Raw genomic sequence first — 12,037 nt, 5'->3', positions numbered from 1 at the left:
TTGATTCTGATCACCTTCCAGTAACTTTTTCACTTTCCCATGAAGCAGTTACCAGACCCAATAGTTCTGTGTTTAATCCCCACAAAGCTAATTGGGACAGGTATCAGCATCATATTGAGAATAATTTAAATCATGATTTTGTTTTAGAAACCAAAGCTGATATTGATTCAGCCTTGGAATCTTTAACTAATGCAATTTTGGATGCTAGGAATATTGCTATTCCTAAAGTCCAAGTCAAATTTGATTCTCCCATTATTGATGACGATCTTCAGCTTCTGATTCGTCTGAAAAATGTTCGCCGAAGACAGTATCAACGTTCTCGTGATCCTGCACTGAAGCGAATTCAAAAAGATTTGCAAAAGGTTATTGACCACAGATTCACTCTCCTGCGAAATGAAAAGTTCGCAAGAGATGTCGAACAAATTAAACCTTATTCCAAACCTTTTTGGAAACTTTCAAAGGTTCTTAAGAAACCTCAAAAACCCATCCCTTCTTTAAAAGATGGTGATAATATTCTATTAACTAATGGGGAAAAAGCTCAAAAACTTGCTCAGCAGTTTGAGAGTGCTCATAATTTCAACTTGAATGTTTTGAGTCCTATTGAAAATCAAATTTCAATAGAATTTCAGAATATTGTTGAACAAGAATTTTCATCAGATGAAGTTTTTAATACGGATCTGAATGAAATAAAATCTATTATCAAAAAATTTAAAAATATGAAAGCCCCTGGTGAGGATGGCATTTTTTACATTTTAATTAAAAAATTACCAGAAGCAACTTTAAGTTGCTTGGTCAAAATTTTCAACAAATGTTTTGATTTGGCATATTTTCCCAGTAGTTGGAAAAATGCCAAAGTAATTCCGATTTTGAAACCGGATAAAAATCCTGCTGAAGCCTCAAGCTATCGGCCCATTAGTTTGCTTTCATCTATTAGTAAATTATTCGAAAGAATAATTCTTAATAGAATGATGACGCACATTAATGAAAATTCAATTTTCGCTGATGAGCAGTTTGGATTTCGCCTTGGGCATTCAACTACTCATCAGTTGTTGAGAGTTTCAAATTTAATTCGAAGCAACAAATCTGAAGGCTATTCTACTGGCGCTGCTCTTCTAGACATAGAAAAAGCATTTGACAGTGTTTGGCATAAAGGTTTGATTGCGAAATTGAAAAGGTTTAATTTTCCGATTTATATCGTGAAAATTATTCAAAATTATTTGACGGATCGTACTCTGCAGGTATGTTATCAGAATAGCAAATCTGATCAACTACCTGTACGTGCTGGCGTCCCTCAAGGAAGCATTTTGGGTCCAATTTTATACAATATTTTTACTTCTGACTTGCCTGATTTGCCCCCAGGATGTCAGAAATCACTTTTTGCTGATGACACAAGCATCTCCGCCAAAGGCAGAAGCCTTCGTGTCATCACAAGAAGATTACAAAAAAGCTTGGATATTTTCAATTCTTATTTGAAAGAATGGAAAATTACTACAAATGCTGCAAAAACTCAACTTATTATTTTCCCTCACAAACCAAGGGCTGATTTTCTTAAACCAAAAAGTCATCACATTATAAAGATGAATGAGGTAAATTTAAAGTGGGAGGATCAAGTGAAATATCTTGGACTTGGTTTTGACAAAAACCTTACTTACAAGGATCACGTTGAAAGTATCCAGGTTAAATGTAACAAATATATTAAATGTTTGTATCCACTTATAAACAGGAATTCTAGACTTTGTCTCAAGAATAAACTGTTAATTTATAAACAAATTTTCAGACCTGCCATGCTTTATGCTGTGCCGATCTGGACAAGCTGTTGCTTAACCAGGAAGAAAAAACTTCAGAGGATTCAGAACAAAATTCTGAAAATGATTCTGAAACTTCCTCCCTGGTTCAGCACCAGTGAACTTCATCAATTAGCCGAAGTTGACACTTTGGATGTTATGTCCAATAAGATAATTGATGCATTTCGACTAAAATCATTGCAGTCTTCAGCTGCATTGATCCGCTCTTTATATAGTTTATAAGTTAGTTTTAAGGTATCCCTTTTCCCTTTTGTACATGTAGGACCTCCTACATTTGAAATCACTGAATAGCGAAAGCTACAATATTTCATGAATAAATGAAAGTTGCTAGTATTTAAAATTGAGGTGAAAAGTCATCGTTTGTGATTGGACACTCAATAATATTTTAACTGAATGAATGTACATGGAAAAGAAATTTGAATAAATATAAATTAAAAAAAAAATAATAATAATTGTTCCTCTATCTCATTGACGACTACCCCACCCTATAATTCATGTCTACATGAGAATTGATGTGGGCTTTCTTTCGACAAAAAGATTTTATTCAGATTTATATATTTTTTATTTTAGTACATGTATAATTGTATCATATTTGTTTACCTAAATTGAAATCTACTTCAAAGATCCATTCAGTGACTACCTATTTACTAAAACATAAATATTGTACAACCTTCTAAAATAATAACATCCTGCTTGAACTTGCTCCTAGCGACAGATTTTACATGAAATGCACAATTGAGTGAGTTTCTAATTCCTTAGAAAATAGTCTTGATTATGCTTATCGTATATTCTGCGCAACACACACACTTGCGTGTTGCATGTTGTTGAGTTTGCTCTAAAACTACATTTTAAAATCACTCCTCACGTAACGCTGCATCGTTACCAAGGTTCTACAAAGCTCTACGTTCACGCCGATACCTGATAATTTTGGTTTTGTTGGTACTGAAATCGCTCCATTTATTTTCCATGGACCATTGTTTTAAAGTACGACTAACACTTCTCTTTTTTTGTCTTAATTGTTCTCCGCAGTAAGTGATTCTGAAAAATTTGCAAGGAAAATTGAATCATTGGTTTTTGATTATACTTACTTTATTTTCTCAAAGCAAAGCACATTCATTCTAGCTACATTGAAAGTTAACTACACAGCGAAGCAGCTAAAAGCGTTAGGAGGTATTTACAATGGGTTGAATAAATAATCACTATTAGCTATACCATTAATGGTGTTAAATCTATCAGTTCCAGACTGGCAATCTGGCAATCAGTTCGAAACTAATCCCGTCATTACTGCGTGATGGTGCGAGAGTCAAGCGGGTCACTGGGTTCGTGGAGCAGATTGTTTATGGAACCGGCCAACGACAAAGTATGGACGCAGGGAGGAGCCGATTCGCGATTGAGTAAGAATCCTTCACTGACACTCCACAGCAACTAGAGTGCAACGGCTGCGATAGGAAGCGCGTTAAGCTTAACTCTTTGTTGAGCGTCAGCGTCAGCGGAACATCCCACACTCGCTAGTGAGAGTGTGTAACAAGTAAACAAAGATAACGCATTGTGATCGTTACCAAACAAGGGAGGGGTAATGATTTTATTTAAACACATAAGGAAAGACTAAAATGAAACTACACGTTTTGGTTTACTGTAAGGCTATCAGCTATATCAATTTTAACCTTACTGTTGAGATTTTTGAAATATTCGACTTGGATTTTAAGTCAACTGGATATTATTTTTAAATATTATGCTTACATTTTCAAAGATGTTATTTTCAATATTTAATTAAAAATTGAACAAAAAATAGTCAATAATGGATGCATATTTTCCAAAACAATATTGAATATATTTTACCATGGATAACAAAATATGAAAGGAGTTGACCTATCAAGTTAACACATTTTTAGTATTATTTTTTTGTTTTGATAATGTATTTTATGTAAACTTCAAATATTCACGAGAGAAAGATAAGTTTTTTCCCAAAAACTTTATAATTTCTATGGAAGTAGACGAGATAATCAATTTAACATGATTAAACCAGTTTGAACATATTTTAACTTCTTGTGAAATTATTGTAAAATAACTTAACTAAAGTATATTAAATTTCAAATTACTTTTTTCATTGGAATATTACCATGGCTTGTACATTCCAGACTCGATAATCCGAAGGTCTTGGCAAAATTTCACTTCGGATAATCGAATCACAAAAAAATATTTTTTTTGCAATTCCGTCGTGAAACTACTTACTTTTCCTGTCATTCTTGAACGACGAAATAGCCTGCTTTTCTGTACCAAAAATAACAGAATCGAATAGCAACACTTTTCAAAATAAATGCTGAAAAGTTCTACTTTTCAGCACTCAAATGGGTGCTGAAAAGTTGAACTTTTCAGCACTTGTTTCGAAAAGTTACACTTTTCAACATTTTTTTGATTTAAACGATTTATTGACAAAATACATGAAAATTTGACATAAAATTGCACTCAGTGTGTGTTTTTTGGAATTGCAAAAAATGTTGTATGGAACTCGTTGCAAAACTTGATTTTTTCAGCACTCTTCGTATTTATCCAACTCGGTGAACCTCGTTGGATAAATGTACGACTCGTGCTGAAAAAATCCTCTTTTTGCAACATGTTGCATAAACTACTATTTTCTATGTCTTATTTTTTATTGCTGAGCCTTAATATGACCCCTAAACAACTTTAAAGTGATTAAGATTTTTTTAATCCAAGATGGCGGCCAAAATGGCGGTGATGAAATATTACCCCATCATTCAAATTTGTATAAAATGGGGTCACAGAACTCGAATTTGATGTTAAAAATAAGAAAAATAAAAAATACGGAAAAGCTTTGAAACTCACTTTGAAGGACAAAACAAGCAAATTTATTTTAAACTAAGGCTTGACGTTGTCTAGATCACAAAAAAAGTATTTTACAATTGCTCAGCATAAGCGTTGGAATTAAACCGCTCACGAACCCATTTTTGACCCAAGTAAGGCAGTAAATAATACATAAGCGTAATGTTGATGATAATAGCGTTTTGCCCTAGTACACACTCTTTTATTCTTCTGGCCACATGCGTGGAGGGCATGGCACGGCCAAACGGGGCAATTAAATAATGTGAAGCTACCAAAGTAAATTGTACTACTGATTAAGTAGCATCTCTAGACGAATGAAGAACGAATGGTGATTAGTGACTAACTACGAGGATGAAAGCAAGAAAGCACTCTTTTGGTTAATTCCTACAGATAGCTATAGCTGTATTTGCGCTCGCGAAAGCTGCCCGGATAGTCCGAATAGAAGGAATCTACCACCAGCGAGGACACGGCAACGTTAGTAAGCAGAGGAGACTTGACATCTATTATACCTGAACTGGCCAGCGTGGCTCGACGTTCTTCCCGTATGTGTCCGTTCAGCTTGCCGTTCCTCGCGTCTGCCGGATTTTCTACGAAAAGTTTACAATATTATTCGGGGGTTATTTGAACTGATCACATTCGACTTTACCACTGTCCCATGCAGTTTGCGCCAGCGGCTGGTGAGTGGGATCTTTTAATACTGTTTCCGGAGTGGCCGGAGCGTCGTCTTTGACGCATCTGATGAGGAACATGGTCGAGGCACCAAACAGTGGTGGAATGCCGGCGAGGACAAAGGGTATCATGTACGAGCCGGTGTGGTCGTACAACCGTCCCGCGATCGGAGGTCCAACGGTCAACGGGATCGAGCACAGCCCCAGCAGGAATCCGATGGCTTGAGTCGCACCACGTGGTCCACAGATGTCGTAAGCGATCGGACCCAGCAGCGAAATGAAGCATCCGTCGAAGAGACCCATGGCCAGGGCGATCGCCAGCAAAAGTGGGAAAGAACCAGTCGCAGGAAGACACATCGTCATCGTACCGATCAACACAAACGACATCTGCTGGAGCAGCACTCGATTCACGCGGGGAAGATCCGCAATGTAACCAAACAACAACCGACCCAGTCCGGAAGTGATTCCGATACACATGACGGGCAGATTTTTCTCCTCTCCCGGGAACGAATCCTCCACGAACTTGCCCATGTGAACGTAAGGCACAAAGTATCCAAACAGCGCGATCGGGATCGACAGTGCCCAAATGATGTACTTCTTCTTTTTCCAGTTGTCAAAGTTGATGAACGATCGCATCATCGTATTGAACCTGGAACGACCCGGCTTCACCCTCGGCGGGGGTGGTGGAGGCTGCAGTGGCTTGTACAGCAACGCACAGAATATCACAAAGCTCGATATCACAGATAACACACGGAACGAAGTGGCCAGTCCCGTCTTCGCCACTAACTTCTCCAACAAGATTGGCATGATCGCCGTAAAGACGCTCGACCCGGCTGTCACAACGCCGCTGACCAGTCCCAAGTACTTCTTGAAGTAGTGTCCCAAAATGGCCAGCGAAGGTGTGTATGCCAAGGCCGCACCCAGTCCGAACATGATTCCATAGGTAAAGTACAGAGCGGTAACGTTTTCAGTGAAAAAAGAAGACAGGAACATTCCACCACAGGTGAGAACTCCGCCGCACAGTGTTGTCCGCCGGAGACCGATCTTGTCGGTGAGGATACCCGACACTGGGGACAGCAGGAACGTTGTGCCGATTGTGAGCGATCCGACCAGAGCTGTGGAGGAGAAAATTGGCTAGAATTAGATGAGATGTCTTGGTAACGCTTCCGCCTCGTAAGCGGTAGATCGGGGATCAAATCCCGGCTCGGACCAACACAACTGGTGATCTTTTTCCCTTCTGGATTCGATTGCTTAGTAAAGGGAAGGTAGTGTATCGTCACAAACTGGACCTTATCACGACACCTTAGGGAGGCGACCTATGGAATGTTAACATTAACCTTACCATGTTAACATTAAGTTGAGAAAGAAACTGCCACTGAATCCGCTTTGTAAATGCCGGCCCCGATACTCTTCAAGAGTGTTCCCCTCAGGAACTGGGAAAGATTTACTTTTTTTTCTTGTTTGAACCATGATGGAGGTTTTCAAAAACCTCGTGAGCTTATAGTTCGTGTTCCAGGAAGCAACATTGCCAAAGAAAGCTAAAAGATTCCTCCATTCCACAAAAAAAAACATGACAAAAAGTAAAAAGAAAGCAAGATGTTTCTGGAAACATTGATTTTAAGCAACTGATTCAATTATTAGTGTTGTAAATGAGTGATAGAAAAACCTATCAACCTATCAACCTTACTGCGTTACGTAATAAAAGAACGATCCCATTATTCATCCAAACTATTGATTTTCTGTCGGTTACAGCTATTTCTGAAAATTTTTGTTAAAAATATAACATGTTAAGTATGTAAAATATTTTAAAACTTAAAAAATTCATTAAAGCCCAAATTTGAGCATGCTTACAAAAGCTGGTAATTTGTATTTACAAAATATTTGAAAAGTGTTTCAAACTGCAGTAAGCCATCTACAACTATACTAAAGGAAACCATGTACGAAATACCAAACCAATTCATTAGGCTTGAGGCTGTTTCCGTGAGGTTTTGTAGATGACAAGTTTATCAAACAATTCATGTATAAAAATATGTTTTTGAATAAATTTTAAGTGTTTTCTATACAATTCAAAACAAAAAAAAGATCTGTTGGAGGTGTTTTGCAGCACTTTTTAAAAAAATGTGTGAAAGTCAAATAAATATTTTAATTTTTTTCTTTATTTTTCACAAAGAGTTTGAATCAATTTCACACAACTTTCTAGAACAAAGCTATTTTTTTACTAACATGCTGACGAGATACAGACTAGGAATCAAGTCTTCCCTATTATATGTACTTTTTTGAAACCAGTTCACACTAATCAGTGTGAAGGTTCTGTCCGGATCAATCATCCGGCCTATTGTTGGATAGGTAACGACCTTCCTAACGATTCTAAAACTTTGACGATCTGGCAACCATGTTCGAAGTTATGACAAGTTATGTGATATTTATGTCCTTCTATATGAATCCATATCACTCTTATCAGACTGAAAACTATGTCCGGATCCATCATCCATCCTATCATTAGATAGGTTATCGAAATATGTTCTAAAGGAGTTTGAAGATTTGGCAACACTGCACAGTGGGAAAAATTGAGGCAAAAAACGGACTTAATGATGCCGGTCAATTAAAACTTTCAACCAAGACTTTTCTTATGTGAAAAATTCCAAAAATCGATTGGTGATGGGAAGAACCCGCGGAAATTTGCGTAATGCCCGTTTAAGGCCGATTTTCCCTGTTTTCACTGTTTTTTATTTAATTTTAATTATTTTGACATACCTTTTCCTTTTACCGTTTTTTGGCTCGATTTTTCCCACTGTGCACTGTTTCAAGTCGTAACCACATAATTGAAATTGACATGCGACATGCGGACGGATCGAAGTTGGACCAAGTTGATTTCCAAGAAGTTAATAAATTGAAAAAAAAAATATTTTCGAATTTTTTATGTAAACTGGAAGGCACCATGATTCTGGGTTCGATTCCCATCTGCTGCAACCTTCCATCGGATGAGGAAGTAAAATGTCGGTCCCGGCCTTGGTTGTTAGGCCGTTAAGTCATTCCAGGTGTAGGAGTCGTCTCCATGACATAAGTACAAACAACATACCAAACCAAGCCTACTCCGGTGGAATCGCTGGCGGCGGTTGGACTCGCAATCCAAAGGTCGACAGTTCAAACACTGGGGTGGAAGGTTCCTTGGAGTAAAAGAGGTTTAAATGCTCTCCCCATTCAAGCCTTCGGACTCCTCGGTTCGAGCAGAAACTTGCAATAGAGACCACAAAAGACCCGGGGGTCGTTAATGTTGATGGTTTGTTTGTTTGTTTTTGGAAGGCATCAACCACATGAGTGGACTAAGCTACTTTTTTACTTCAAAATGCATAAGAAAGAATCCCATCAATTTGGGGTTCTAATAGTTTTACTTGGTCCAGGTAACCTTCCAATGTTTAAAAAAATGTAATTTATATTATGGTCAACTTTGACAGTGTTATTGACAAAAAAATCAAACCATCCACATTAACGACCCCCGGGTCTTTTGTGGTCTCTATTGCAAGTTTCTGCTCGAACCTAGGAGTCCGAAGGCTTGAATGGGGAGAGCGCCCCAACCTCTTTTACTCCAAGGAACCTTCCACCCCAGTGTTTGAACTGACGACCTTTGGATTGTGAGTCCAACCGCCGCCAGCGATTCCACCGGAGTAGGCTTGGTTTGTTGTGTTGTTTGTACTTATGGCATGGAGACGACTCCTACACCTGGAATGACTTAACGGCCTAACAACCAAGGCCGGGACCGACATTTTACTTCCTCATCCGATGGAAGGTTGCAGCAGATGGGAATCGAACCCAGAATCATCCGCTTACAAAGCGAACAGCGTAACCATTCGGCCACGCACTGCCACAGTGTTATTGACAATTGGAGCCTAATATTTCAAAAGGGCACAAAACTTTTGTAAACAATAGTGTATCCCTTTCACTCAAATGACAGTTTGCATAAGGGACCATCCATAAACCACGTGGACACTTTAGGGGGGGGGGGGATATGGCGATTGTCCACGATCCATACAAAAAAGTCCACGAGGGGGGGGGGGGTTGAGATTTCCAAAATAGTGTCCACGTGGTTTGTGGATGGTCCCTAAGGTGTGAGATGGATACACTCTTGTTTGCAAAAGTGTATGTTTTATTAAGCCCTGGATTATTTTTCAAAGCGCAATGTGATGCAATTTCAAAACTTGTTTGTTATTGATTTTAATTTAAAAGCAAAATTTTTCATTTCAAGCAAGAAAGATTTCATGGATGCAACAAAAAGGCCGAAAATGACTAAAACCAAGAGTAATATGCTAAAATGTGTAAAACAATCAGACAAAAGTAAGCCTAAACATGATTAATGGAAACTGAGACACTATCGTAAAAAAGGAAAAAGCTTTTGTAAATATTTTTTCAAAATTTTCCAACAAAGATTGACTTTTATAATTGTAAAAAAAAAGACACAAAAGTTGAGTTAAAATATCTAATGAAGTAATTAATCCGTAACAAGAGTGCAAATAACCCGCTAATTGTTTACAGTTACCACCCCGGCAAATGTTAGAATAAATTGCACGGCTAGTTCATTTCCACAACAGGTTATCCCTCCCACCTAAGAATTCACGAGTACTCTAAGTAAACATCATTTAAATTCGAATACCTATTGGCAACTAAACTTGACGTCCCACCCAGGTGCAACGGTACTCTACGGCAAAGTTGCAAACCTGCAGGAAATTACAACTATTTGCATGTCATTAAAACAATACGATCTATTTGCACTGCTGATGGAACGGCGGTTTAAAAACAGGTTCAAATGGCCCCTGCGTCGTTGCCTCGGGGGGCCAAACCAACAACACGTGGCTTGGTAACAACCAAAATTTGCAGCAATGTTAAGAAAATTTTCCTACCCCGCCGGTGAAGATGATATCCCCCGACGACCTTATCACCTCACGGCACCGCAGACATGACATCGTGCAGGCTTGCAGTTCTGTCCCAAGACGTGTGCCCGATAAGAGAAGGATAGAGTCGGGGCAATCCAGCCGGGGTGGGGGCTGTAAAAAGACGGTCATGGCCACCTGAGTGACATATTTGTACGCTTATGCAGATTAACTTATGAGCCCATTTAAAAACGGTTCGCGGGGGGCTTTCAGTATCAGGAGGAATTTGCTTTAATCATGCCTCAACGCGGTGGTTTAAAGTGTCCTGCGGGATTGAAGTATGACTTTGCTGAATTGCACTCTGAACAGGTGTTTTTCAAGTGAGGTGTTTACTTTGAGTATTTGTGGTGAGAGCCTCGTGATATCAGAAATGGTGGCTATTTACTCTTAATCTTACTTAGAAACATGTTTTGAAAAACAAATTCAAGTGCAAGATTTAAACTCTAAGTTATGATCACATTTCGCTGAATGAGCTAGTAAATTTCCTCGTTCTAGAATTTTGAGCGTCTTATCGCCAATTAGAGTGCAACTTTGGTAGAGGTCATCGTCTTCTGATTAGAGCGATGAACCCAAACAATAGACAGACATAGTTATCAAAAAAGACTCTTGCGAAATTCAAGTACTGACCTTACATTATAAATGTTGTTATCACTTGAAATAAATGAATAGAAATGTTCAAAATGTTGAGTTGTTGAAGCTCTACCAACTCAAGTCCTAAGATCACAAAATTCCACATGCTGCAAATCCTCTTTCCAAGCTGCTCCTTCACCAACTTGGCATCGAAGTCCCCGAGAGTTCAATACCCGGAATGACTCACAAATACATTTCTTTTCGTTTTTTCGTTGCTCCCACCACCAACGCAGCCAGGGGCAAATTATGAAGTGTCGTCAGTCAGTCGTTGATTGATTGCAGCACTAATTGGATGAAACATAATAACGCGGCCAGCTTAACCGTTTGCTTTCGGCACTTTGGGCGCATCCGCTCGTATACACCGCACTTCGCATAATCTATGACATTTCCGTTGGTTTTTTCCGGATACTGTTACCAGGTGCTTTTTTTCGCTAGAAGAAGCGCGGTCTAGACAGGGAAACCCTTCATGTTGCAATGGTTACAATGTTGCAAGTTTAGAAATTATTAACAAAACGTCGAAAGAAACTGTAAAGCTTGAAAACACAGTCTGTCTTTTTCTCAAAACAAGTTTGATTATAAATCTTTCTTCTGAAATGAGTGCATGAAACTCGATATGCAAACGATTAAGCTGTAAAGCTGTAAAGCGTGTTATGCTACCAACATTCTAACACTTTCTGTCTGTTTCTGACACCAACAAGAATGGGAAGCCCTATACGGACCACGGTCACGGTGTTGTGATTTCGACGTCATCGTGCTATCTTGTCGCACCCGCCATTTCAACGTTTCGAGAAAATCGCGAGTTATAATCACAAATGTTTACGGTAGTCTAACTTGTACGTGCGTCAAACGCGTTCTGACCTGAAATCCCTTTGGCCAATTGCCGCACTTACATCAATTTTCAGGGAGTGACAAAATAGCACGACAAGATTGAAACTACTTTCATATGAAAAGTGACAAAAATGCACGGAGTTTTTTTCGGATTTCGTTGAATATCTCAACATTGAAAATCGGACCATTATTTGCTGAGATATGGACATTAGAAAATAATGGGTTGTTTTGGTGAGATTAAGGAAACTTCAATTTTCGTGTTTCTTTTTCTTAAAGCGGCTCTATCTCAGCAACCCGAGGTCCAATATTTAATGTCTCTTAGACAATTTTATAGCAAATT

General features: G+C 38.6%; 1 protein-coding gene across 3 annotated transcripts in view; it reads right to left on the bottom strand.

Annotated features, from left to right (window-relative positions):
- Window positions 1-2,539: 2,539 nt before the first annotated feature.
- Window positions 2,540-12,037, bottom strand: part of LOC120415669 (monocarboxylate transporter 10) — a 31,599-nt gene continuing 22,101 nt past the window's right edge. For 2 of the 3 annotated variants that reach the window (XR_008212007.1, XR_008212008.1), the window contains exons 3-5: window positions 5,293-6,429; window positions 3,018-5,233; window positions 2,540-2,843 (exon numbers count right to left, since the gene is read on the bottom strand). Coding sequence is in view for 1 of the 3 variants with exons in the window: in XM_039577254.2 (XP_039433188.1) it covers window positions 2,818-2,843; window positions 5,156-5,233; window positions 5,293-6,429 (1,241 nt within the window). In the remaining 2 variants the exon portion in view is untranslated. The remainder of the gene's footprint in view (window positions 2,844-3,017; window positions 5,234-5,292; window positions 6,430-12,037) is intronic. The other variant, XM_039577254.2, reaches the window with a different exon arrangement.

This window comes from Culex pipiens, chromosome 2, assembly GCF_016801865.2.
Source record: "Culex pipiens pallens isolate TS chromosome 2, TS_CPP_V2, whole genome shotgun sequence".
NCBI lineage: Eukaryota > Metazoa > Arthropoda > Insecta > Diptera > Culicidae > Culex > Culex pipiens.
The sequence above is the reverse complement of the archived record's forward strand: the minus strand, read 5'-3'. Positions and strand labels throughout refer to the sequence as shown.